Genomic DNA, 26,597 nt, shown 5'->3' on the forward strand with positions numbered 1-26,597 from the left:
GTTCTCTCTGCCCGAGGGGCTCTGGGCACAGTGTGCGGAGGGCACCCAGGGTAGGAAGCTGCGGGCAGCTTTGCTCGACAGCAGAGCACAGCCACAACCTCCTGGAAAAGGCGGGCTTAGGCTGGGAATTGCCACAAATGCCAACGGGGGTGGGGGTGGGATCTGACAATAGGTCACCAGGACGTTCCCCTACCTCCCACTCCAGGAGCTCATCTGCCTGAGCCAGAACAGGGTTCCCCAGGACCTGGGGGCCAGGAGGAGGGTCCTGGGAAGGCCGGTCCAGGAGAATACATATGCGGCCAGGCCCTGCCACCCATTTGGTCTCAGGTGGACTGAGGAACACGTAACTTTAAACCAGTCAGTTTTCACACCTGTAAAATGGGGAGAAAGAGCTTGCCAGAGGGTGGGAAGACATCAGGATCATGATGTTTCTGATCCTCTTGAGGCGCCTCTCTTTGTCCCATACCCCAGCGAGCCCCCCAGCCCCAGTGAGTGGGGAGAAAGGCAGGAGGAGGTCCCCAGGCACAATTCTGCCCCTTTCCCCCAATACACAGTCTGGGAGGCCCTCCATGCAGGCAAAAATCTGGTGGACTGTGTCCTCTTCCCAGTCCCACATCACCCTGGCTATGCCTGTCCCTGCTTATAGCTTCTGATGCCTCCCCCAGCTTTCAGGAGAGAAGCCATACTCCATGGCGAGGTGCACACAGCCAGGGCTGGGCGGGTCCAGCTTCTCCACCTCTCCAGCATCCACTTCCACCTGACCCCGTGGCACTGCTCTCCTCCACCTTCCCTGAATTCAATGCACAGCGTTCTGGCTCTAGGCCTAGTGTCCGTGCCCTCCATTTCCACTGGGCTAATCTCTCTTTATTCTTCAAAATGCAACCCCAACCATGCCACTTCCAGGAAGCCTTCCCTGATATTCCCCAGGTTGGAGAAAATGTCTCCCCGTGGGCTCTTTGGTCTCTGGGCGGCATCTCTATCAATAGACACCGTGTCTCCTGTGGTACCCAGTGTACCTGCCGCTCCTGGCCCAGGGGCTGGCCTAAGTGAGGAGCTGGAAAGCACTCAGGGAACAAAACAGCGAAGGGCACGGAGCTCCCTTCAACTGCTCACAGAGAACACTGGGCCAGAAAGTCACCCATGACCCCTCTGCTCGTGTGCCAGTTCCACAGCCCAGCCCAGGCGGAAGGGTCCCAGAGTGGGGAGCTTGGGGCGGGCACACGTCTCATTGCGGGATGTTAGCACTAGCGCCACAGCAAGTCGAGCAGAACCCCTGAAGCTGCTCCCTTCTCTCAGGGCGCTGGCCTGAGCCCCTTCACAAGGTGATTCAACCCGTGACCCTGGCCCGCCGACCAGGCTGGATGGGGAGAGAGCAGGGTGGTGGAGGGTCCCCTGCTGCTGGAGACCCCTCCCACTGGCCTCTCCGCTGACCCTTCTAGCAAGAGTCACTCTGCAAACATTCTGTGAAGCCCTACAGCTGAGAAAAGAACGTTTTCCCTGGTGATCTAGTTTGCTTCCTCCCAGTGAGCTGCCGAGCTCGTTTCCTGCTTCACCCCGGCTGCCAGGGCGCCCAGAGTGCACGCGGGGTTCTGTGGCTCCCTGCCCGGCCCTGGTGCCTCTGATCCAACTCTCTCCCCTGCCTGCCTCTCCTCTTTGATTTCAGCCTCCTGGGTTTTTTTGTTGTTGTTGTTGTTCTCTTGATGCTTTTTATCTGTAAGCCAAAGACGTGTGTCATTTTTGAAGAAGTGGGGAGAGTCATGTCAATGGTTGTTTAAGTATGCTTTGCCTATGCAGGGGTTGGAGCCCTCTCTGGGGTGCCTAACCCCGGGGCATGGATGGCAGAGCAGACCCCGGGCAGCCTGGGATCCGGGAGCACCCCCATGAGACTAGAGGCTCCTGGGGGCAGACCCTGGCTTCCTTCCTGGGGCCGGGGCCTCCCCTCTGTATCATCTCTGCCGGGACCGGCCTCTCAACAGGGCAGTGAGCAGACAGGCCTGAGCCTGAGCACAGGGGTGGAAATCAGACTGTGTCACACAAACCCTGTCACCAAGGGGCCCCGGAGCTTGCTGAGAACCTCAGGGAGTTGGCCTCTAAAGAATTTCTGCCCAGTCTGTGCCCACCTGGGGACATACGTTTCTAACCAGAACTTCTTACACACTTCTTTTTTTTTTTTTCTGGTCAAAACCGGTTTCCACAGATTGAGTGACCATAAGGCTTAAGACTAAACCTTTGTTCCCAGAGTATGTTCTCCTCTCCTAGATCCCCAGCTGGGTGCTGGAGCAATACTTTATTTTACTTTATTTATACTTATTTAAATTCAACTAGCCAACACAGAGTGCCTCGTTAGTGTTCGATGTGGTGTTTCATAACTCCTTAGCTGTGTATAACGCACAGCGCAGGGCAAGATTTTAAACGAGTGGCTGAATCTCAAAATCGTAGCTCCTCTGCTTGTAAAATGAAGAGACTGCGCTGAAAGTTTGCCGTGGGGCTTACTGGTCACAGGCCTTTGAGGGGCTCATGGTAGAAGATTCTAAGATTCTAATTCAAATGTGGGATTTAGCCAGAGGCAAACAGAGATGCTCATCGCCTGGGCTTATGGCACCGGTCTTTATTTGTAATGAGTCAAAAATATCCTCCCCATCGCAGCCCAGGCCCCACAGGCCACCCTCCGGTCACAGGGTGGCTGTCCTCTGTACACCTCCGGGGGGATTGGGGGGTACGCTTGACCCCTCCATAACTACAGCTCCACAGACCAGCAGGAAATCTCTGTTCCTGGGGACCCCTCTTGGTAATCCAGTTTGAGCAACCTGGGATGGAAAAACGGACAGACAGAAAGACAGATGGTCAGCAAATCTCAGGTGTGATGGGAAGAGACAGAGATAACTAGGGTTAGGAACGGCGAGGGTGAAGATTCTCAGGGCCCTTAAGATTTCCGCCAGTACCCGCTGGCAAGGCCGGTCACCCAAGTGGACGCAGCTGTGTGTGGTCCTTGGGGTCCGGGGCTCTGACACTTTGGGAGGAGTTTCCTACTGCCCCCCCCCACCCTCACCCGAGTGATCTCTGGACTGGGGTGTTCTCTGTCATTTTTGGGGTCGCTGAGAGCTGGGTCAGACTTTTTTAAAGCATCAGCCTTTGCCCTGTCTCTATTGGCCAGGCAAGGACAGAGGAATAGGGGCCCAGCTCCCAGCCTCCTGGCCCCCACCCCTGGCCAGGCTCAGCAGCCTGCTTGCACAGAGTCACCTGGTGGCAGTGTACTCAAGGTCGCCAACTGTCAGTGTTCGCTGGCTGTCATTGGCCGCTGTTGGCGGCCCCCAGACCACGTCCTGGTAAAACTGGCCTGGGATACAAAGGGCGGGTCAGAAAGGAATAAGGACAGAGAGAGAGAGGCTGGGAGACACACAGAGGGGGAGGACACTGCCTGTTCACAGCAGAAGTGGCTCCTGAGGGCAGTAGAGCCATGGGCAGCATACCGAGGACCCCGCCAACACCGCTGGAGAAGCGGTCTGTATCCCGCAGAAGAAGCCGGAGCCCCTCCCCAGGGCCGTCCCAGGGTAGCAGGCCGATGGTCACTCTGTCTGGGCTGCTGAGAAGCAGGAGCCCCGCCTTGTCCATGGTCATCTTGAGGCTGTGGGGAAACCCGGGGTCCTGAGCAGTCGGGCTGGGAGCTGGCAGAGGTTCCCCTCTTGTCCTCAGGAATTCCTACTGTGGCCTCCGGGGCCAAGATCCTTCAGTCTCGCGGGCTTCCCTCTCCTGGTGGTAAACTGGGACCGATGTTAACTTTATCAGATAAAACAACAGCTCCTTTCCCTCCCTGGTTCTCTTAGATTTGGTTTCTCATAAGTTAGTCTAATGGGATTTCGCTGGGTGTTGGTATATTTACTCAGTACCTTTTGCTCTTATGGCCACTGCCACTTTCTTCGGAGGATCAGTGACATTTGGGTCTAGAAGAGCAAGACCCTTTTTGTTCCAGCCTGTCCTTTTTTTTACTTACGATAAACTTTGAAATTCTTACTTTTTTGTTTCCTTAGGAATGTTAGATTCTTTTAAGCATGTTGAATAGGGTCCTGCTGTTACTCTGAGTTTATTTTATTTTATTTTATCATTATTATTATTTTTTTTTACTCTGAGTTTATTTTAAATGGAATTGCCCTAAACTGACACTGTCCTCGAGGCAACGTACATAATGTGGTCTGTTTTCCCTATGTGTATCTTTTGTACCTCGTGAAAATATTTGTACTTTTCCTCACTGCCGGTGATAGGAATTCTTTATTCTATCTTCTAGCATGTATGTCCGAGGCACAGAAATGCTGTCATTCTCTGTGCGTTTATCAGATAAACAGAAACTAAGATCTCTTACGAAACGGGGCGGTTTTCAGGTGAAGCCCTTGGATTTTCTAGGCACACGCTCATTTGTCAAGTGGAAACCAGTGTCTGCTGTGGGGCAGGGAGAGGGCAGCGGGCAAGGCTCTCTGTGCCTGGTTCAGGCTGGGGGATGGCAGGGCACGGCTCAAAGAGGGTCAGGCTTCTCTGCCCCACTCCCAGCACCCCCAGAGCTGGAGAGCTGCCTCTGGAAGGCTTTGCGGTGGGACAGCTTCACCCAGAAGAGGTCGCCATCCACTTGTATTACCCACCAGCAGCCCAGGGTTTGATGGTGAGCCAGGAGCATGCTCAGGATGACGTTCCTAAGCTCCCCTGGGGGACAGTGCTCTCCAGCTCCTCATTATTGTCATTACCTCGCCACACTGACAGCACTGCCTTCCACAGCACCCCGTGGGCACCGCGCTGTCTAAGGGGCAAAGTGCTCTGGGACCACGTCCTCTCACTGGATCTTCTGACTCAGGGCTGGGTGATTATCTCTGGTGATGGGTGAGGAAACAGGCTCAGAGCGGGTGAGCAGCCTGCCCAGGGTCACACAGGATTAGCAGCAGAGCTAGCTCCAAACCACACCATGCCTCGCCTAGGACGGTGGCCTGGGTTGGTATGAGGCCAGCCAGGCCCCAGCCTAGCCGCTCAATGCCCCCTGGAGCGCTCGGCATCTCTGCTCTACCTGCGGGCACAGCTCGCTGCAGAAGACTCATGCCCAGCCAACCCCGTCCGCAGGCTGGTGGGCTCAGGTCACCTGTTGACACTGTCCCCAGCTTACTCATGTGGCCAGACGTACCCAGGCCGGACGTACCCAGGTATCACTGAGAACAGCGTCTCCTTCCACTTGTAGGCAGAGTTTCTTCGATTCCGGGTCACCACCACGTGCTCAGAGAAGGCGCAAACCTGCAGCTCGGGGTTCTTGAAGGTCACCTTGATCCACAAGAACTGGGCCTTTTCTGTCTTGTACTGGGCAGTCACCTCAATCCCTGAGAGAGCCGGGGGCAGAGAGGTCAAGACCATGACCCCAGCTGGGCACTGGCCTGAGCGGGAGGTACAGCCAGACCCCTTCTCACCAGCTGACCTCCCTGCCTCCCTCTCTCCCACACTCCCTCCCACCGAGGGCTAGTTCCCACAGTCTCTCCCCTCATCCCTTGATTTCAGATGGCTGTGCAAGGACCCCTGAATCCTCAGTGATGGCCAGCTTCAGACGGGCCTTTGAGAAAAGAAATGGTGTCGGAAATCCACAAATGTTCCTAACGCCCCTGGGGCGTGCTTGGCCTGAAGAGGCACCATGGCCAAGGGCAAGATGGAAAGGGGTGGTGCCCTCGCCTCCTCTGTGAGCAAACAGACTACAGGCCAGGCGGCAGGAGGGGCAGACTGTGTGGGCGTGGGAGGAACAAGGGATCTGTCTGTGCTAATGGACTCTGGCCGGCTCTGCAGGTGAGCGTAGGGCATCCCCGAGCACTGGGCCTCCTGGTATCCGACCCAACACTCAGTTTACCACCTCCACACCCTCCACAGTCCCACCAGCACCCTCTAGCGCTCTGCTTCTGCCTCCCCTTCCTCTGCCTAGTGGACCCCTACTTGTCTGCCAAGGCCCAGTCACTCCTCTATGACCCTGTGTAGCCACCCCTGCCCCTCCACCCCCGCATTCCCAATAGCTCTGGTCCCCTCCTCTGGGTTTGCTTCCATGTCGCTCTGGGCACTGACTCAAGGCCATGGAGCTCATCTGTGCCCGAGTCTGTCTCCCCACCCCCAAAGTATGGCATGGCCTGAGGGGCAAGTCCACATCTCATCATCCTGGAGTGCCCAGGCCACCCAGACCTGTGTAGGTGGTGCTCAGGGGTGTGGCAGTGCCGGGATCTGGGACAGGCCTGCATGGGGCAGGGTGTGTGTCTCCACAAGTGGGTTTCCCATCTGTGTGTCTGGGGTAGTAAGTCGGGAGTGAGAGGTGTTTGGGCCTCTCTGGGTGGATGACGGGATGTGCCTCTCTCACCTTGCTCAGGGTCTGAGAGCAGGTTCATCGGCCCCTGAGAGTGCTTGATGTCCACACAGAGACGGTCCACGCTCTGTCCGGGCAGCGTCAAGATGACGGGTGGTGCCTGGATGGGGGCTGGGACAGCAGCTATTGTTCTAGAGTAGGTAGAGAAGGCTGGGAGACAAGGACAAGGGGGGCCCAGGCCTGAGGGAGGCTGGCAACTTACCTGGGAGTGAGGTTGTCTTGGGTGGCTCTGAAAGAAGGAAAAGTCTAGGTTTAGGGAGCCCCTTCCCAGAGAATGGGGGAGGGGGAGGGACAGAGACATGGGTATATGTAGCCAGGGCACTCTCTCAACCTCAACACTGGGGAACCCACGTGGCAAGTCTGTAGAGCGACCCGAGGCTTTCCTCTCCCAGAGTCTCCCTGTCACAGGGCCAGAAGCTACTGCAGGGACTCTGGACAGGAAGGTATCTCTGGCTCTTAAATCCACACTCCGGAATGCTCCATCAGGAATGGAGGGGGCTGACGGTGCCAAAGCAGGCATCAGGGCAGGGCCAGCCGGAAACAGAAAGGAAGAGGGCAGTCAGGACTGAGAGCAATCAGCACGCAACCCCCAGCCATCATCTCGGCTGCCCGCCCCCTACCCAGCCCCGCAACCCCTGCCACACCTATGCAGTACTTAGAAGAGCCTTTGCCATGGGATTTGCAAATAGGAGAGCATGCTCTCAGGGAAAATGGAGAGGAGGTCTAGCCTGGCTCAGTGCTGTTTTTGAGTCCAGACCTGGAGATCAGAAACAGCTCAAGGGTCCACTGCTGGCTTTGAAAGGGAGGAAGACTTCCCTTTCTAGAAGGTTCCATCCTGAGCCAGACTCCAGAGTGTAATGAATCCAATTCCGTGAAAATAAAGGACACATTACATCATGTCATGCCCCACAGCAGCTCTCCCTGGCTTGTGCCCCGCCCTGTCCTGTGTGCTTTACCTCTCCAACTCTATGGCCATGTTCAATGATCATCTTGAAGAAATTAGACCCTCAGAAGGTCAGAAAGTGGCTAACCTAACAACGTGTCCGGTAGCAGTGATTCTCCAGCAATCTGGTAGAGTGGATAATAATGAGGCACGTCAGGAGGTCCTGGTGGTCCGGCTCTCCCTAGGTCACTAGGTCTCTTCCTGGTAGTTCCAGCTTTGGAAAAGTTGACACATGCAGCCTTCTCTCAAGCAGTATCATGGCTCCCCGCAGCCAGGGCTCAGGGACTCAGGCCAGGAGAGGGATGAGGAAAGGGCAGATGGTCCTCCCCTCACCACATTAATCACTCTGGGAGCTAACTCCCCATGGCCATGAGTAATTCAGCATGGGAATGATGGACCCTTCTTGAGCAACCCCCACCCTGCCCCTGGGATATGAGCCCCCATCCCCCGCCCCCGACTCAAACCACCTTGTCCTCTATAGCCTCTTGTTTCCGTGAGGACAGAGTCTGCATAGATGCCTCCTGATCAGATATCATGACCTGAGTCCCAGCCCCACCAGCCAGCCAAGGGAGCCAGGCAAGTCACGCCCCCAACAACCAGGGCAGAACCCAGTCTGTGGCCTGGGGTCAAGGTCCTGTTAATCTCCCCCACCCCTTCCCCTTTCCTCCTTTGCCACCTGTTATTCTGGACCTTCTGTTTCCTGCAGTAGGAAATCTAGGGAGTGGATAACCTGGAAATCAGAGGGACCTGGGTTTGCTTCTTGGTTATACCTTTCCGGGGTCCCTCGCTGACCAGGGATTGTGTCCCTAAGTGCCCAGGACAGGGTGTGAGTGGCAGACAACACCCTCTCCTGGCAGCATGGCTGAGCTCTGTGTCAGCCGACTGCCCCCCAGCCCAGCCTTTGAGGGAATTAGGCCCTTACCAGAGTGGAAGTTCTTGTGTTTGTTTTCTGGAGAAAACAAAAAGAGACAGAAAAGGAAATAACGCTGTTAGGATGCTTTCGACAAGTTTGAAGTGCTTCTGTTTAACCCTGTTTCCCAACCCCAGCACTGAATAGGTGCAGGGAACTCCGGGGTCAGCAGACCTGGCCTCAGCTTTCTCATCTGTGAAATGGGAGCAGTGTCCTGAGGCTCCTGGGCGATTAGGGGTGGCTAGGTCAGGGACTTGGTGGGGACGAGCGGGGAAAGGCTCTGGAGAATGCCGAGTCAGACCTGTGTTGCCGAGAAGGCTGGGGTCCTACTCTCACACCTACCGATTTCCATAGGCTTCTCAGCAACTTCAGACTGTCCTTTGCCTTCAGGTTTGGTGACCACCATGGATGTGAGAGGAGTGACAAAGCAGTAGTGGAGTGACAAGTTCAGAGCTTGGGTCTCGAGGGCCTGCTTCTCAGCATTGGACGCTGAAACCCTGCAGGCGGGGGACATCAGAGGCTCAGCGCATCCTCTCCAGATGCCGGGTTAGAGTCTCCCTCCCTTCCAGACCCTTCTGGGAGGTTCCACCTGGGAGAGCCTAGAGCTCACCCACAATGCCACCACTGCCTCTCTCTATGCCCGGGAGATACCCCGTGCCAGTCGCAGCTGTCCCCCACCCCAGGGGAAAGCTTGGGAAGGTGCTGGGGCTGTGTGTGGTGGCCCCAGCGGGCCCTCAAGGGTACAGGCCACCCACATTTTCTCCAGCAGTTGCTGGATGGTCAGGTATGCCCAGAGTCTCTCCATGAAGCTGTGGAAGATGTACTTGGGGCTCTGGAACTCCTTCTCCTGCTCCACCACACTGGACTCCGTTTGGAAGGTGATGTTCTGCATGTGCTGGAAAGAGAGGCCCAGCCCAGGCAGGAGCAGTGAGGGCCTTGCCAAGGCCGACATGGTAGGCCCAGAGCCAGGAGCTCAGGTCAGACCGACCCTTCCAGAGAAAGGGAAATGAGAATGGGATCCAAACCCCAGGCCAGGGTAGAAACAGCAGCAGGAAGGACGTGCAACTGCAGTGTGGGGGACAGAAAGGGGCCCCACAGGCACTCCACACTCACCCCAAAGATGGAGACTCGGGACCAAGAGAGAAGAGCCTTCTCTGACAGTTAGAGGCAGAGTTGAGAAGAGAACTCAGGTGTCACGGCCCTGATAGGCCTCGGGGCCCCCCAACCAGCTGTCCCCTGCCCAAGCTGGGGCCCTCTGCTGGAGCTGGGTGTGATGGGATGTGGCAATACAGCGGGTGCCAAGCTCTGGGAGACTGCTGCTTCCTTCCTCAGGGCCGGGCCTCCTGCTGTTGGGCTGCCCTGCCCGCAGTCTGGGAAGTGGGGTCCAGGGACAGAGGAAACCTGCTCTCTCTCACCACTGCTCCAAACAACAGCTGAAGACCTTATCATGGATCAAATCCCACTACCCCTGCTGGGACCACCTTCTCCATCTCACCCACAGCCTCGTTTCCCAAAACCGTGTCACATAGGCCACCTACATGAATTTCGCCCTGTCCACACACACAGCAATTTGTTTGATCGTTTTCCTTAAATGAACTTTAAATAGATGAATACTATTTATCTGGCTTTGTCCCAAAAAATCACACCTGCAAAAATCTTAGGCCTGGCGTTCAAGTTCTATTTTGCAGGGGACACATTAAAATACATACACAAGGATGTCTGGGTGGCTCAGTCATTAAGCCGCTGCCTTCGGCTCAGGTCATGATCCCAGGGTCCTGGGATGGAACCCCGCATAGGGCTCCCTGCTCAGCAGGAAGCCTGCTTCTCCCTTTCCCACTCCCCCTGCTTGTGTTCCCTCTCTTGCTGTGTCTTCTATCAAATAAATAAATAAAATCTTTAAAAAAAAAATAAATACACAACTACTGAAAAAAAGACATGTTTATAAACTCCCCTGAGTTACCCTGAGTTCTGCACTTTGGGAACCCCTGCCCTTCAGGTTATTTTAGCAGCTAACGTGAATGGAGTGTTTAAACTGGGGCCAGACATTAATCCCCACAGCAGCCTTACAAGGTGGGTAGGGTGACTGATCTATTCTGATTTTCACACCTAAGGAAACTGAGGCATAGGAAGGTTAAATGATCTGCCCCTGGCCTCACCTCTGGGAGGTGGCAGAGCTGGGTTTGAACCCAGACAGGTGGGCCACAGGGCAGGCGACACCCATCACAATACTTGGCTACTTCCTCCAAGGCAAGGCCTTGCCCCCCCGCCCTGCCTCCCCCACCCCGCTCCCCGCCACCCCCTCTGTGTCCCCTGACTCACCCACCTGCTGTTCTTCCCACACAGGCTGCCTGCTTGCCATGCAAGCCCAGAATGTTCCTCTACCATTCCACATCTCTATTGTCTCCCACTCGTCCTTCAGCCTCAGCTGGGCCTCCTGAGCTGAGGTAGGTAGCTCCCCCTGATTCCCAGATCAGGTTTGGGTTCCCAGGGCTGCTCCCCTGAGTCCTTGAGTTTCTCCTGTTGGCAACCTCCCCACCTGTAGCTCCCTGTTTGTGTGATGATTTCCCTGCACTGCCTTTCCTGGGACGACAGGATCTGTAGGGCCTGGAGGACTTAGCACGGAGCAGATGCTGTTTCTCCCCGTGGAATGAGAAGGTTTCCCGTGGCAGAGGCAGGAAAGGTGGGCAGAGTTGGGGCACCGCGTGGGGACCCGGGCTCTTGACCTGGCTACATTGGGGCCCTAGGCAAGTTGCCTGCCCTGTCTGGATCTCAGCCTGCTCGTCTGCAAAATGGGAGCAGTTGCCCCTGCCCGAATGCAACCTCCGAGCGCCGGTGCGAGGGCAGGAGGGCGTGCCAAGCCCCTGGTGCTCTCAGGACCAGCAGCAACGCAGACGGACGGCTGGGTGTCCCCTCTAAGCAGCCGAGAGCACCGTGGGACTTGTGCAAGGCCGGTGGCTGGAGCCCAGCTGGGCTAGGGTTGGAAGCCAGCCCCTCTGACTGCCTGCCCCGGCGGCCCTCCCCTGCAGAGTGGCTGGCCACACTCACCATCTTCCCCTTGACTTTGGCTGAGAGCACATCAGGGCTCTGGTCCCGGATCTTCCCGGCCACGACAATCTCAGAGCCTTTGAAGAGCAGTCGGAAGTTGTCCTGCGAGACGTCCTCCACGGCGTTGCTGGGGTACTCGAAGGTCACCGCTGTCAGCAATGGGTTGGCCACTTCTTGGTAGAAGTCCTGCAAGGCGGCGGGGGGCAGTGTCACGAGTGCTGGACTGGGCTCTGCCTGCCTCACCCATGCAGCCCGCCGGGGCCCTCTGGCACCTGGAGCTGCAGGGCAGAGTCCGAGTCCTCATAGATGCGCCGAGCCAGGCCGCCATTGTCTAGAGCCAGCTTCTCCAGGAAGGCATAGCTGACGTCAAAGCCAAAGCCCAGGGAGAAGATGCTGTACTGGCCACCTACAGCTTCCTTCACATTCTTCTGGATCCTTGCAGGGTTGGTCTCCCCTGGACCCAGAGGGTTGAGAAGGGGGAGTGAGGAAACAGTGATTTGTTCAAAGATCTTTCTGGAATCACAGAGCCAGAGGGGTCTCAGATACGCCCCCCCACACCCCTGCCTGGGGTCCCACGGCACAGCTGTCCGCGCCCCCAGGGTTGTGTGCCCTGGAGTTGCTGGCGGTGCCCTCACCCACGGTGGGGTCGCCATCGGTGAGCAGGATGATGAGGGACACACTCCCCTCCAGCAGCAGTTCCTGCTGGTTGGCACTGTCCAACAGCTGCACGGCCATCAGCATCGCGTCCTTGATGTTGGTCCCTGGGGGGCACGTACTCTCAGGGTGGCAGCTTCCAGCCCAGCTCCCCAGGCTGGGCTTGCTGCTCTGGAAGCCCCCTACGTGGCAGGGGCCCAGAGGTGCTCACCTCCTCGGGCTTGGATTCCGGTCGCGTAGCTCCTGGCCTGGTTCACGTTCTCAGCTGAGGCCGGCAACAGTGAGGGCTTCCACTGGGTTGCATCCCCGCTGAAGCTGACAAGATTGAACTGGTCGTTGGGGCTGAGGTCATCCAGGATCTTGATTAAGGCTTCCCGGGTCTGGGCAGGGGGGTGGGAGACTCAGGAGGGTGTCTGAGTAGGGCCTCTCTGGGGCTCAAGTGGACTTGGGGAGCATCCCTGGGCTCCCATGGTCAATGCTCTAGGGACAGACCCTGCCTACACTCTGGCCAATCTCAACCCCTGGGTGCCCCCTATCCAGGAAGATGGAGGAAGGAGAGTGCCTCCTGGACCAGAGCTAATGGTGTGAGGCCTGTGTGAGTTTCCAGGGCCATGCCCTGAGCCAGGGGGACCCACCTGCTGGATCTTCCTGCCCCTCATGGAGCCGCTTTTGTCAATGACGAAGATCACATTCTTGGGTATCGTGGGTAGGCCCTCGGGGGCAAAGTAGTGCACAAAGTAGCCACCCTCGATCTGTGATCACAGTGAAACAAACCCAGGTAAAAAGAGCTGCATGCAGCCTGCCCTGCCCCGGAAGCAGCCTTCTCATCCTAATCCTTGGGCTCCTCTCTACATGCAGCCCCCTCTTTCTGTGTCCCACTGCTGTCCTCCCCAAGTCTTCACCATCTTCGACGGCTCAGTCTAGCCCCTCCCCTACCTCCCCTGCTCACACATGGCCCACTACAACTGTACTCCCACCTCATCACCTATCTGTTTTAGTATTTGAGGCAACTTACCTTAAAAAGTTTAGACATAATTACCCTGAAATCCATCAAAAGAGTAAAGACTTTAAAACAAGGTCCAATAAAGATGAAAAGGGAAAGCACAATGATGCCAGAGACTTGTGTGAAAGAAGCTACTGCCATTGAGTATAAAACTGAACTGTGAGCCTCCTGGTAGACAAGGCAATAAGGGAAATCCTGCAGGCATCTCTCTAGCAGAGGTGAAACTTTTGTGCCTCCAAAAGAAAACTATTTCAGAGACAGCATAATAAAATTACTTGTTTTCAGTCTGTCCTGCCACTGGTTCACCCTGATAAGTAGGGGCGGTTATTCTGCCTTTCTTTCTAGAGAATGCAAGCTCAGGCCCTTTTCTGGTTGTCCTACTCTCACCTTAAAGCTCACCACACACCTGAATGGAGCCGCCAGAGACGGTCCTGTTCACATCGTAGCGGACGATGAAGTTGCCATTCAGGACTGTGTCCTGCTGCCCTGATGACTTTTGCTGGGAGAGCGTGGGCTTGAATTGGATGTGAGCCTGGGGAGGGAGAGGCTGGAGTTGGGAGGATCCTCATGGTCACCCACAACCCCTCTGAAGCAAGAATTCTAGGATGCTGTCTTGGGCCACAGTCCAGGGAACATTCTCTGAGGCCAAGCTGTTTGAGAGACTGCCTCCATACAGAGAAGTGGGAGCCGTGTGAGCAGAGGCTGGGCTCAGGTTGTGCAGGATCCAGCTGTTGGCCCCTCCCTGCTGTGGGGGCCTCACTCTGGCTCCTCCTCATGGCCTTCTCCTCCATCTTGGACTTCACACCAGCACCCAGCAGCCTTCTTTAGGCCTTGTCCTCCACCTCTGCCAAATACCAGTATGGACACAGACCTCCAAAGTCCCTCCAGCTCAGAGTCTGCCCACTTGTCCTGCTCTTTGGACACACCCATAAGGCTGGCCTGACAACAGGCCCCTGGGACCCTTGCCTGACAATCGTGGCAGGCCCACCTTGGTCTTGTTCTGTGAGACGGTGAGGGCGTCTACCAGTTCGTTGGTCATGAAGGTGCTCTCTGTCTCCAGAAAGCTGATACCTTGAGGCTCGAAGATATGAATGTCCATCTGGAGGCAAGAAGTGGGGATCACTGGGTCAGTGGGGAGTTGGGGCTGGGCCTCACAGGACGCAGAGGGGAAGGATGGCTGCCCTCAGCAGAGCACGTGTCTTCCTAGAGGTCCCTCGGGAGCAGGCAGTGCCAGTACCTGCAGGTGCTTGACCAGCTGCTGAGGCTGGACTTTCAGCAGCAGCTCATACGCTCCCAGATGCCGCTTGAGCAGCTCCTCATACACCAGCTCGAAGGTGACCTTGGCAGACGGAGCCACACTGACTGACACCTGGAACTGCTCTGTCTTTCTTCCGGTGGCCCTGCGGGAGGAGAGCATCAGGTCTGCCCCTCCAGGCCAGGCAGGGGGCTGGAGAGGGTGTACAGGGCTGAAGGTAAGGGCAGCCTTTGTGCCAAACCCCTGGGGTCCCTCCCGCCTCCATCTTTGGCTCACTTGACGAGGCCAGCACTCTCTCCTCTGGCCACAGCCTCGCTGTACTGCTCCTGGGCTGCAGCCTTCTCCTTGATATTCCCTGGGTAGGTCACACCTTCGATGATCCTGGGGCAGGACAATGGGAGTCATGGAGGGCCTGACAGGAGATGCCCACTCCAATCCCACCTCTTCCAGGGAGCCTCTCTGGACTTGGCATGCCTCTTAACAGATTGACTCCTGTCTTTGCCTGAGCCTACCTGTTTTTCTTTCTTCCTTTCAAAGATTTATTTATTTGGCACAGAGAAAGAGAGAGAGCACAGCAGAGGCAAAGGGAGAAGGAGGCCCCCCCTGAGCAGGGAGCCAGCCGCAGGACTCGATCCCAGGACCCCGGGCATATGACCTGGGCCGAAGGTAGGCGTTTAACCGACTGAGCCACCCAGGCGCCCAGCCACCCATTCATTATGTACTTACTGTATACAAGGGTCTGTTAGGGCCCCGGATGAGGGCAGCGGGCCTCTGCAAGCTATCAGGCTTGCCATATTGGTATACTTACATTTACTGAACAGACCTCGGAGGAGGTTGTAGAGGAGGCGGGATGGAGGTAAATAAATCCTGGCCTCCACCCTTGCAGTCTGGCCCCACGTTCTGGCTTGCCTGGTCTACCTCACAGCCTGCTCCCAGAGGAACTGGTCGGTCACCAGCAAGCACTTTATGGGGCGGACGTGTGCCCAGCCTTGTGTGTGGCTGTGTGGGGCAGACGGAGGAGACGGGGGGGGTGCCGGGCTCCCAGCCCAGTGGGAAATGCCGGTCGGAAAGGCTCTGCTCCCTCTCCCTTGCAGCTGTCCCCGTTTCCTGCTGGCACAGCGCAGGGCCCCCTGCACAGAGGATGGCCTCTGGGGAAGTAGGTTTTTGACAATTGGTGGATGAGACCCCCAGGGGTGTGGACACAATCCTAATGGCTGTTCTTAGGGACTAGAAAGACCTGCCAGGACTTTTCCTCTGGAAGGAGAATGGCTCCAGACTGTCCTGGTGAGGTGAGCTGGGGTGTGTCCACAAACCTTTGCCTGCCCCACCTGGGGTCGTGTGAAAGGGTAAGAGCATGCAGGGACGGGCAGGGCGCCTGTCACCAGGGCATTAAGACCCAGTGTCCCTCCTCCCCACCTTCCTGACCTTCCTGGTCATAATTTAACTCTGGGCCAGGGCTGCTGAGTGGGCCACAGGGCTCCTCCTCCCAGATGCCCAGCTGGGACTCCCCACCAGGTCAGAGCACAGGACATCTTGCCCCCTGCTTCCCCATCTGCTGCAGCAACACCATCTGGACCCAGAGGGGGTTGCCGGCCCAGGGCTCTCAGCATAGGCCATGTGCCCGGAAGCTGGTCACCTGCTGGCCTTGGCCCTCCAGTGGGAAGCTGGGAGTACCCAGCTGCGCTCCCACTGTAGGCCTGGCTCCAGGGTCGGGAGAAGCAAGGGCTGCTGACAGGGTGGCAGGGAGTGAGGGAGAAGCCGACCACAGTGACCCAGGCCCCACTGCAGCTTTTCAGAGGTCTCAGGGTAGTTTGGGAACCCTGGCTGGGAGAAGCTTGCTCTCAGCACCATTCAGCGCCCTCCCTGAGTTTCTGGGATCAGCGTCTCTCTAGCCGGCCTTCAATCCCTGCCTCTCCTGTGAGGCCAGGGACAGACAGGGAGGGTTCTCCTGCACTCAGCAAACATTGCAAAAGAGTCAGGAAGGGTGAGGGAAGATGGTAGAGGACAAGGTGAGGGTCAGCCCTGAGCCACAGAGTCCACAGAAACTCCATGGGCTCCCTATTTCAGCCTCTGGTCCAGAGGAGACACACCCTCTGCAGTGTCCCCGGTGGGAGGGAGGGGATGAGCCTTTCTTAGAACTTCCTGTGACAGAGATCCCCCTCCTCGAGGCATTGCCCCACTGTGGGGCAGCTCAGGAGTTAGGAAGTTGTATTCTGAGCTGGACTCTGTCTTTTGTGACTCCCTCCTGCCTGGGCCTGGCCTCAGGATGCTCCAACTCTGTACTCTTCAGAGGCGAACACACCAAGAAGCTGTGGTGCTCCATCCGTCAACTGGGCAGGTGGGTGGGAAGCATAAATGGAAAGATGGATGATGGGATGGATGACGGGAGGCAGGGAGGGAGGGAGAGAGGGATGCAGGGAGAGAGCAAGGGAGGTGGGACTGATGGCAGGAGGGACGGTTGGAGGACGGAGGGATGGAACATCTCTGAGAACGCATGGAGTTCCTGGGTTAAGCCTCTGGTTCCTCGTATTGCCTACAGGCAGAGCACACACGCCTGAGGCGTCCATTCTGGCTCATCTCACATCAGGAAGAGGGTCACTCTTCCTGACAGGGTGTCACCAGGAAAGATGGCGACATGGCGCTGGGTTGGGGAGGGTGGCAGGGAGGAGGGCAGGGGGGCACCTACATGGAGAAGTTGGTGATGAAGGCTCTCTTGGGCAGCTCCACCTGGAATGTAGCCTCCTGCATGATATCGGCCCTGTTGACCACCCTGCTGGTGATGACTGTGTGGGCAAATCTGGATGAGACCTTGGAGTCCACGGTGAGGCTGTAGACATCGATGTCATTCTGCACCAGCGAAGGGGAGGGGTGGGATGCTTTCTATGCCACTCCAGCTTGAGACAACACTCGTGGAGGGGGCCCTGCCCTTGGTCCCCAACCCCGACTGAACCACTGGCCACGCCTCTGGCCAAACCCCAGGAGGCATTGCACATGTGAACACCGGCCTCATGGCAGAGGGAGCTGTGTGCCCTGTCCCTCACCCTTCAGGGCTGTGTTGCTGGAGCCTGAGCCCCAGTGTGTCTGGGAGGTGACTCTCACTTCCTCCTCGGGGAGGGGACCCTAGCGGGGTCAGGCAGCTTCACATTTGATCTTAGCTCTGCCCATGAAAGAGTAATGAACAAGTTCTGTGATATCTGGTGACCTCAGCCTCCATGGAAACTGGGAAACGCAGCTCTTGCCTGTCTCCCACCAGGTGCTTATAGAAGCTGGGAGGGCTTGGAGGAGACGAGGACCCAGTCTCTAACCCCTAGGAGCCTTCCTCTTTGCTCCCTTCACCCTGCAGCCCTGGACCCTCCCTGGGCCCACACTCTTCCCCTCCAGGTCTGCAGTTCCCCAGGAAGGACCTGGGCACACCTGCGGCCTTGCACACCTGCTCTCTGCACATGGAGTGTTCAGGTGCACGCGTGGCTTAGCACCGAGGCACGTGACTGGCTGGGTAGCTTGTAGGGTGTCCGCTCGGTGGCAGGCCCTGTACAGAGTTCTTTCTGGATATTACAGGTCTGATCTTCACAACAAAGCTCTGAATAGCTTTTCTTTTTACCATTTTACAGATGAGGAAACAGACACAGAGAGCATAAATAACTCCTTCGCGGCCACTCAGCCAGGTAGAGGGAGAGCGGGGCTCATGAAGCCCGTTCTCACCCACCGCGCGCACTGCCCCAGCAGTAGCTGGCTGGGCTACAGCGCCTCCTTGCAAAATGGAAATAGGGTCTCCCTGCTGTTCAACGGGAGAGCAGCCATACAGCCCTAGGTTAGTGCCTGGGGATGGTCGGCACCACATCTTTGCACACACTCGATCCACGCTCCCTTGTCCACACATGCTTGCACACGCGGAGGCTCTCCTTGTTCATCAGCCCACAGCACTCGTGCTCTGGCACCCAGACACCCATTACCTTTTGAGCGGTGGTCGTGCAGAGGGCAGCCAGCAGCGAGAGCAGCACCAGTGCGATGCCACGGGTGCAGCCGGGGCCCGAAGTCTTCATTTTGGCTCTGGTGCCTGGCAGGTGGCTTCTGAACTTGAGAGGATGTGGGGAGTGAATTAGTAATATGCTCGCTGTCCCGCCCCTCTGGGGGCGGCTTCTGGGAAGTTGGGATCTCCAAGCCAAAAACGGCAGTAGCCTCGGCTAAGCAAACTGAATGTCCCGTGGACCTTGGCTGGGGACAGGAACACGTACCAAGGAGAGGTAGGCTCAGGTGGGAACTGGGTATGGCACTCCTTCTGAAAGATACAGAATCATCCCAGGCCACTACCAAACCCTCGCACCAACCCTTTCACCAGCAGGCTTCCTAGATCTGGGAGATAAAACAATGAACCAGCCTGCTCTCCATATGCCCAGCCTGGGAGAAACGGATGGGCCAGAATGGGGGGGGCTAGGGAATGGCTCCCCAGAGGAAGGCAGCCTGGAGGTCAGCTCCATGTGACTGGGCAGTGCGGGGGCCCTTAAGGTACTGAGAAGGCACTGGGGTGTCTGACCGGGGGCAAGATCTGCTGGGGCCAGGGCAGGACGGAGACCTCTCGTTTCTGGGGTGAGAGGGGCTGAGCCCAGGAGTCCCCTTCTCTGCCCTTAGGTCCCAGGCTGCTGTCGGGCCCCATTAATCTACCTAGGGCTCTTGGTTCAACTCCAGCAAGGCCCTCAGAATGAGATCCACACTTTGCCAATACAAATTGAGAGCCATAAATACTCCTGCACTTTGTGGCCCAGAGGTCTCCCTCCAGGGAATTTATTGAGAGGAAAGCAAGGAACAGACCCCTTGCGGGGCAGCCGTAGGGGGTCAGTCATGCCGAGGGAGCCCACAGGTCACAGCTTGCGTGAGAATGCCGAGCCATCCGCACACCCAGGCGGTGCCGCTGTCCTGAGCCCAGACCCGTGGGAGTGTACCGGAGGGCCTGGGGTAGGATTACCGGTAACTTTTTCAATTATCCTTTAATAAACTTGAAATGCTTTTGTAACGAATAGCAATGAAGTGAATAAATATTGAGTGTCGGGATACAGCTGGTGCTGGTGTCCCTGGTGGTTCTGGGAAAGCCCAGCTCCTGAGTCTGGCCACGGGTCAGGCTGGTTGCTTCAGCAGTACGGCCAGGTGCCAAACCCTGGGTTGGGGGAGGAGGACGGCTTGGTGACACTGGTTGGGGTGCGGGGGTGGGGTGGAGTGGAGCAGCCATGCTGGGGCCCACACAAGGTTCTGAGGTGGTGACCGGCTTCCAGGGGGTCCCCTCGACCAGGGCCGGCAGCATCCAGCCCTGGAGAAAGGGCAGTAGGGACTCCAGCGCTGTGTCTTGGGCTGCTTCCCCTTCCTTAGCACACCTGCAGCCTCTCTGTGCACATCTGTGCTGCTGGCCCTTCGGCTCTGAATATGGCTGGGGTCATATGGGGCTTCACACCCCTCTGGCAATCTGAAAGGAGCCTCCCCAAGGAGCACAGTGGGCAGGCCCAGGCCCTGTCTCCCAGGAGGTCTGCTCCTTGGGGCACACAGCACAGGCCCAGCCTAGAAACAGCTATTTAAGGAGGCTGGGCTGGCTGGGAACGTGGGAAAGGCTCTGAGCAGCCAGCCGGACCTGCCCAGGGGACCGGCTGGCTTCCCTGCAGGCAGCAGCCTGGAGTCAGGTGCCTCAAGGCCCGGCTCTGCCGGTCCAGCCCGGGGCTGCCCGTGGTTTTGCCGTCACGGAGGATGGGCCTCAGCAGTCCCCGGATCTGACAGCTCTGTGCACACAGGGGACACTGAGGCCCTGTGAGCCAAGGGCCTGGAATTCCCATGTTGTAGGCAGAGCTGTGGGAGTGGCAATGTGGAGGCTCACCCCGAGTGTGGGAGAATAGCTCAGGAGGTGGACGACCACTGGCCAGAGAGGGGCCTCGATCTGGCTTTGCCTTTGAGAGGTATGAGCTGGCAAGGGGGCAGTGCAAACAGGGGTGCCGGGGGAAGGGGCTTTGAGGTCCCTGGTCCAGCAGAGCCTTGGAGTCCTTGGAAGTATCTCAATGGTTTCTGTGGAAGGCAAGGGGAAGGGGTAAGCCTTGGGCCCCCGCCTGCTTCATTCACTCCAAGCAGTGCTCCTGTGGTCCTTGTCAGACAGGAGGGGAAACCGAGGCTCAGAAAGGGAGAGGCTGGTTTGAAGTCACACGGGAGCTCAGCACCAGGTCTCCACTCCAAGGCTTTTTCTAGTGTGTGGCAGTAGCCATAGTAGCACCTGCCTTATCCTCTGGAACCTCCCAAAAGCCCATGAAGGGTACAGAACATGCCCCCACCCTAACCCGCCTGCCCCTCCCCTACACTTGGTGGCCGTGGCCAGTGACCAACTATCAGCCTCCAAATGCTGGGGCCACGTGGGCATGCGCTTTATTGGTGCTCCCTGGGCACTGGTGCAGAGTGGCTGGCTCCCTGGGCCGCGGGGTCAGCGCTGTGAGGGGCAGGTGGCCATCCCACAGGCAGCAGGTGAGAAGGTGCATTCTGGCATAAAAAGGTTTTGGGAAAATTCTCCTGTGTGGGGAGTTGGCAGCAGTGAGAGGAATGGTGCACACGTCTTAGCCGAAGACACTCTTGGCAGGTCCGGCTTTGGGCTTCTCGAAGACGGTCTCGGTGCCGGTTCGGCTGCCACTGAATACGGACGGGGCGGTGGAGCCGGCTAGTTCTGTGGGGGGGGGGGGGGGGGGGAGGGGGGGGGGGGGGGGGGACATGGGGGGGGGGGGTGCCCCCCCGAGTTCAGGAAACGACCCTGGGACCCCTCACCCCATCCCTCCCCTCCACTGACAGCCATCCATGCCCCCCACCCCCATGGCCCGGGAGGACACTCACCACACTCCCGCATGACCTGGTAGGTCTTGGACTTGATCTCCTGGTTCTTGGCTAGGTTCCCACGGGCCCCCTTCAGATCTTCCTCCTTCACCGGGGGGCGCTTCTTCTTGATGGGGGTCTCCTGTGCACCAGCCTTGGAGAAGCCAGAGTCTTACACCCCCAGGCCTTGAGGCTGAAAGCCCCTTCCCACCTCTGTGCCTTGGCCCTGAGATGCCTCTTCACTGGTCACCTGGTCACCGAGCTCAAGCCAGTTGAAGGCTCCAGTCCTCTTGCGGGCAGCCTTTCCAGCTGTACTCCACCCCCACCCCAAGTGTGTCCTTCTCCCACAGACTGGGAGCTTGAGGACTGTGGGTGCTGTGGCCTCACACTGTCCGCCTGCCTGGACAGGTGCTCAGGCCTGGACACAAAGGGCCAATGGGAAAGGCACTGGTTTCCAGGTGGAGTTTCAAGGGGTGAATTCTAAGACCTGCTCACTGGGTGCAAGGGCTCTCTTAGGGATTGCCTTCCTCTCCCCCTAACTACCTGCCTTTACCTTGAGAGTTCTGAGGGTGCGAATAGAGAATCAGATGCCCATGAGGGCAGTCTGAAGTGAGTCCCTACCCATGGAGCAAGCAGCAAGGAGGACCCTCCACTTAGCCTGCCACTCCGTCCCTCCAGTACTAGGGATATTAAGACTGTGCTTATCCTGTCAACCCCAGGCGCCCACAAGTCTGACACCTCACTCCTTTCTAAGCCCCGGGGACAGGTGCAGGGAATCCCTGGTCCCTGAGTCTGGGCTGGGCTCCTGGGGCAACACGCTGCCCCCCTTACCCCCCCATGCAGAGATCAGTCCTACTGGGGAGATGCCCGGACAGAATTGTGTGCCTACGGATCCAGCGTCACGTGTATGCACACACACACACACACACACACACACACACACGGCTACGGACGAGTCATGCAGTCAGCTTCTTCACACACAAAAGCATACACAGAGACCTGAAGTATCCTACGTGTCGTCTCTACCCTCTGGGCCAACCAGGCAGTATCACCGAACCCGAGATAAATAGGGGTTTGTCGGCAAGCTGGGGTCCGGGGTTGCCCTCGCTGGGCCTTGGCCTTTCAGGGGCTGCGGAGATTCCTGTTTACACCTGGATTCAGCTCAGGACACATCTGTCAGAGAGGACAGCGTCCAGGTTCCCAGCCCTGCCCCTGCCTGGACACCAGCACAGCCTGTGCCGGGCCCTCCTACCTGGGACATGGTGCGTCCTGTGTGAGAGCTGCTGCAAAGGTGCTCGTCCGGCAGAGGCAGAAACCACTGGAAGATGGGAGCTGCACCAGCCCTCTGGGGCTTATATATAGTTCCCGGGCCTGTCCAGGAAAGCCACTCCCCTCCTCAATGGGCTTCCCGATGATTCAGGTCCACGCAGCCTCTAGCTTCAGAGTTTATTCTTGGAGATGAGAGGGGCTGGCTGGGCACTGCTGCCTGGGGGCTGCGGCCCTGGTGAGAGCAGGTGGCTGGGGAGACCCTGTGCCCTTGGGAACAGCTGCTCTACGCCGGCAGGAGGGGCCGGGCCTGGCAGTGAGCAACAGGGGTATCGATGAACCCAGATCTTGGAACGTGTAAGCCGTCCGCCTGGGACCATCCATCCCCATGCACTGGGCGTCCCCAAGGGAAGTGAGGGCCCTGCGCCAGGCTGGGCCGCTCTGAGCTTGTTTTTCCTTCAATTCCACCCCTCCCTGGATTCCAGAGGAGGGAGACTTGCCATCCCTGGCCAGCAGGGCAGAAGCGTCCCGTGTCTGACACCCGGGAGCGTGTGCTCTTGGCACGCACAGCCCCCCATGGTTCACGGGGGAGCAGCTGTGGCTGAGGAGAGCCTGGGGAGCTGCTCCGTCTGTTTGCTGTAGTTCCTGTCCTCTGTCTGGCTCCCAGGGTAGGTTCCGCAAAGGGACTGAGCAGGGGGCAAGCGCCCTGGAAGGACCAGGAACAAATCCGTTTTTTGGTCAGGGCACTGGTGAGCGCAGGCAAAAAAGACACAGAGCCTCTGACCGTATGAGGTCACCCAAAGGTGCCTGGCCTGAGGACATTCAGGTTGCTGAAAGAGGGTGGGTGACATCCGAGCCCATTCCAGGCTCTGAGCTGTGGAGAGAGGGATGAGTCCAAGGTGTCCCCTGATGGTCACTTGGCTGCCAGTTCCTCATTGCCCATCCTTGGAGGGGAGACCCTCGTGGTGCAGGACAGGACTCTCCACCTGGGGTGAGCGTGGAGTAGAGGGGGTGGGGGGTGCCAGCCACCCCTGAGCTCCTTGTCAGTTTGTGATGGGAGATTATTTTTGTCTTTGGAGGCTTCAAGCAGACGGAACCCCACCGGGCACTGACATTTGGTTATCCTGAATGCCACTCCACTGCGGTAATATCTCCAATCCCACTCTAAGCTCCAGCAGGCCAGTGTGAGGACTGCCAGCTCCATCTGAGACAAGTGCTGACACGAGGAATGCCTTCTGCCAGCCAGGGCCACGGACCCAGGCCTGCGAACAAGGCCACGCGGAGCCGAGGGCAAGCCTGGCCTGGGAGGGCTTTGGCACCGCCCCCACGGTGGGCTCTGTACAGGGAGGCACCTGCCTTCCAGCCCTGCAGCTCCAGGGACAAGGATGTGGGCTGTTCACTGCTCACAGCTCATCCCCACAGCACCACTTGCTCCTCAGGGGGAGGTTAAGTTCCTTTTACTGGCATTAGTGGGGACTTGGGAAAGGCTAGAGTATGTTTGGCTTTGTCCTATGGCAGATTCTGGCTCCTGTGTCTGTCACCAGGTGATGTAGTTCATTCACACTTGGTTTCCTGGGGCGAGTTGTCGTTGTCCTTGTCTTCTTTTTAAAGATTATTTTATTTTACTTATTTGAGACCGGGAGAGAGAAAGCACGAGTGGGAGGAGGCAGAGGGGGGAACGAGACTCCCTCCTTAGCACGGAGCCCAACGCAGGGCTTGATCCCAATTCCAAGACCCCAAAATCACAACCTGAGCCGAAGGCAGAAGCTTAACCAACTGAGCCACCCGGGCACCCCTGGGGACAGTCTTTTAACTCACTGGGGAAATTTTCTTGACCCCACTAAGCTGTTTCAACTCCAAAGACCATACAACCAACAACCACAAGTGATGGTTTCTTTAAAAACAAAAACAAAAACAAAAAAACTGTATTAAGATGTGAAACTTTATTGTAAACCATTTTACAATGTAAGTACATCATCTTCCCTTTCATTTCAAAAATGTGTTTCTGTGAATCTTAACACCACTGCTGAAACACCCCCACCGGAAGGGCAGTGGAAATAGGCCATGGTTTGCTCACACAGTTCTGAGTTCTAATAAACATCATGAGAAAGAGAGACCAAATGAGACAGCTCACCCCCCCAGCCAGGAGCTCAAGGTACTGACGGCCATCGGACCGGAAGTCCCTCGCAGAGAGCAAAGTCCTTCAGAGCTGCCAGTGCTTCACAGGGGAGAACAGAGAGGTCTCCTCTCCCGGTCAGAAGTGTGTGCGACTTCTAAAAGCCAACTCTACAAGGTGGCTGCTTTGGCCAATGAGAAGTTCCAGAGCGTCTATGTTGGCCTGCTGCAAAAAGACCAGCATGTTGCTCTCTGGAGGGCAGAGTGGGCTCCTGGGCAGCCTTCCGATGGGGACTCTGGGCTGCAGCCTACAGGACTAGACTGCCTAGAATCTGAGCCCTTCTAGGTTTCCCTTTAAAGGCATGAGTGGTCAACATTCGCCTAGGACTTGCAGTTGCTAGGAAGGGGCATGAGTTAGAGCTTAGGCAGGAGGCCACCAGTGTGCCTGAGCGCTAACTGATGGGCCACAGGCCTCTACCTTGAAGGTCTTCTGAGCAGACCTAGAAGCCACTGCCGCCCAAGATCTCACCAACATCCCCCCCTTGCCACTGTCAACATCCCACTGACAGCGAAAGGAAATAAGGCCAACAACGATTCCTTCCATTCAGACGTGATAGTTTCTATCTCACCAGGTTATTTCCATTAGGTACGAGAAACTCGTTCATGACCCTGACTTACAAGCTTCCATCAGGGGTGCCTTGGCCAAGGTCCACATCTGCACTGATCAGACAGATGGCACACAGTATCCGGTTGGCGTCCCGTGGTTTCTCAAGCACTGACACTTGCCCTGTGGCTGGGTAAAGAGCTGTACTGAGTAAGGCACCTCGGGGCAGGTGGTAAGGAGGCTCATCCCAGAGAAGGACAGCTCAGGAGAACGTTCTGACCATGGCCCTCTGCATCTGGTCTCTTGCGACAATGCAACACAGAAAAACTCCCAGTGATTGCAGGAAACACTCCAGGGAATACAAACTCTGTGTGTATATGCGTGTGCCTGCGCATACACACACACACACACACACACACACACACACACAGCACAAGAGAAGGGACAGCTAAACCAGCGAGGCCACGCTGTCCGGTCCCACACACCACATGGCTTTCTATGATTAGAGACCCATCCCCTGGTCAGCTCTATGACAGTGGCTCAGAGACTAAAGCCCTTACTGAAATTCAGGATCCAAGGGAAAACCAGCCCTCACTAGCCACCACTTTGCTCCCCAAACCCCTGCCCTGCAGGCACTGGGACAGGCCTTGAGATGAGCAGATTGTCTGAGGCCTGTACAAAGCCTACTTTCCACCTTCCAGAGGCTGTGGGTTCCCCCACCACTGTGCCTGGAGCTCAAGACTGAAAGCACTGCTGACTCGGAGCTCAGGAAGGTACGGGGACAGCGGCGGGCACAGGCTGTTCATACAAAATGAGACGGGGGAAAAGGTAGGGAGAGCCAGCAACGCCACGAGGGGCTGACACGTAGCAGGCACAGTGTCCGTTCTGGCCTTCCCCAGCACCTATTCTCCAGGAGGGACAGTCCACTATGGCTGGGGGTGGGCGGGGTGAAGAGCCTAAGTGAGGGCATAAGCAGTCATGGCCTCTCGTCTGACACGCCGCCTTGTCTCCCGCTGCAGACACCTACACTCACAGAGCGGCCACCCAGGGCCACGACAGGGCCCAATCCCTTTCAGGTCTCTGGTTCCTGGGGGAAGGCAGGCCCAGAGCACAGTGGCCTGGCTCCCACACCACAATTCAGACCCAATCTACTTAAGGGCGGCACATTTGTGCGTAGGTCTAAAAGGAAGGTTCTGGGCCAGGTGGCCTCCCTGTACTTGCCTCCCTTCTAGCTTGCACCTTAGTGGTGCAGTTTTCCATTCCTCAACTTCTGTGGCTGCCTCAGGGCCACGATGGAACACTGGCTGCCCCACCGTGCTGCTCCCACAGCAGGGCGAGTACTCAGGCCGACCTGGACCACTGTGGTCAGCACCCTTCCAGAGCTGTGGAGGCCTGTGGCCATGCTGAGGAGTGAGGGCCACTCCCCAGGGAGGGGACCTGGGCCTCAAAGCATCCACCCTGCCTGCGGACGCGGACAGTGAGCTCCCACACATCGACCCGCCCCCTCTCCAGCTGCCCTGCTGCTCCGAGGCCATGAGAAACAAGATCACTGGCTCAGGCAGGCGTTCCTCAGACCGTTGTGCTCAACAGGGGGACAACACCAAGAA

The 26,597-nt window shown here is 57.3% G+C and overlaps 2 protein-coding genes across 2 annotated transcripts; both read right to left on the reverse strand.

The window, feature by feature from the left end:
- Positions 1 to 2,575: 2,575 nt before the first annotated feature.
- Positions 2,576 to 18,235, reverse strand: ITIH4 (inter-alpha-trypsin inhibitor heavy chain 4). The gene is made up of 23 exons (XM_032868288.1): positions 18,131 to 18,235; positions 16,864 to 17,021; positions 14,454 to 14,558; positions 14,160 to 14,322; positions 13,911 to 14,021; positions 13,329 to 13,454; positions 12,555 to 12,671; positions 12,131 to 12,299; positions 11,901 to 12,026; positions 11,538 to 11,719; positions 11,266 to 11,451; positions 8,976 to 9,115; positions 8,563 to 8,717; positions 8,233 to 8,259; positions 7,987 to 8,040; positions 7,399 to 7,524; positions 6,719 to 6,865; positions 6,570 to 6,596; positions 6,362 to 6,499; positions 5,177 to 5,351; positions 3,471 to 3,625; positions 3,241 to 3,337; positions 2,576 to 2,807 (listed from the first exon to the last, which is right to left on the reverse strand). The coding sequence occupies exons 1-23, from the start codon at positions 18,218 to 18,220 to the stop codon at positions 2,738 to 2,740; spliced, it is 2,844 nt and encodes a 947-aa protein (XP_032724179.1). The 5' UTR covers positions 18,221 to 18,235; the 3' UTR covers positions 2,576 to 2,737.
- A 2,378-nt stretch (positions 18,236 to 20,613) lies between these two features.
- Positions 20,614 to 22,665, reverse strand: MUSTN1 (musculoskeletal, embryonic nuclear protein 1). Its single transcript, XM_032868292.1, has 3 exons — positions 22,258 to 22,665; positions 21,027 to 21,159; positions 20,614 to 20,862 (listed from the first exon to the last, which is right to left on the reverse strand). The coding sequence occupies exons 1-3, from the start codon at positions 22,264 to 22,266 to the stop codon at positions 20,756 to 20,758; spliced, it is 249 nt and encodes an 82-aa protein (XP_032724183.1). The 5' UTR covers positions 22,267 to 22,665; the 3' UTR covers positions 20,614 to 20,755.
- Between the last annotated feature and the right edge of the window lie 3,932 nt (positions 22,666 to 26,597).

Source organism: Lontra canadensis, unplaced genomic scaffold (genome assembly GCF_010015895.1).
Source record: "Lontra canadensis isolate GAN:19392208 unplaced genomic scaffold, GSC_riverotter_1.0 scaffold35, whole genome shotgun sequence".
Lineage (NCBI taxonomy): Eukaryota > Metazoa > Chordata > Mammalia > Carnivora > Mustelidae > Lontra > Lontra canadensis.

What these genes read in the sequence shown, in the direction of transcription:
- ITIH4 (XM_032868288.1), bottom strand. Translation starts at nt 18,220, where the DNA reads ATGAAGACTTCGGGCCCCGGCTGCACCCGTGGCATCGCACTGGTGCTG. An exon ending in GAGAGTGCTGGCCTCGTCAA is followed by an intron (nt 14,323 to 14,453) that starts GTGAGCCAAAGA and finishes CTCCTCCCGCAG; the next exon opens with GGCCACCGGAAGAAAGACAG. An exon ending in CTTGAGTACACTGCCACCAG is followed by an intron (nt 2,808 to 3,240) that starts GTGACTCTGTGC and finishes TTTCCATCCCAG; the next exon opens with GTTGCTCAAACTGGATTACC.
- MUSTN1 (XM_032868292.1), bottom strand. An exon ending in CCAGGTCATGCGGGAGTGTG is followed by an intron (nt 20,863 to 21,026) that starts GTGAGTGTCCTC and finishes CCCCCCCCACAG; the next exon opens with AACTAGCCGGCTCCACCGCC.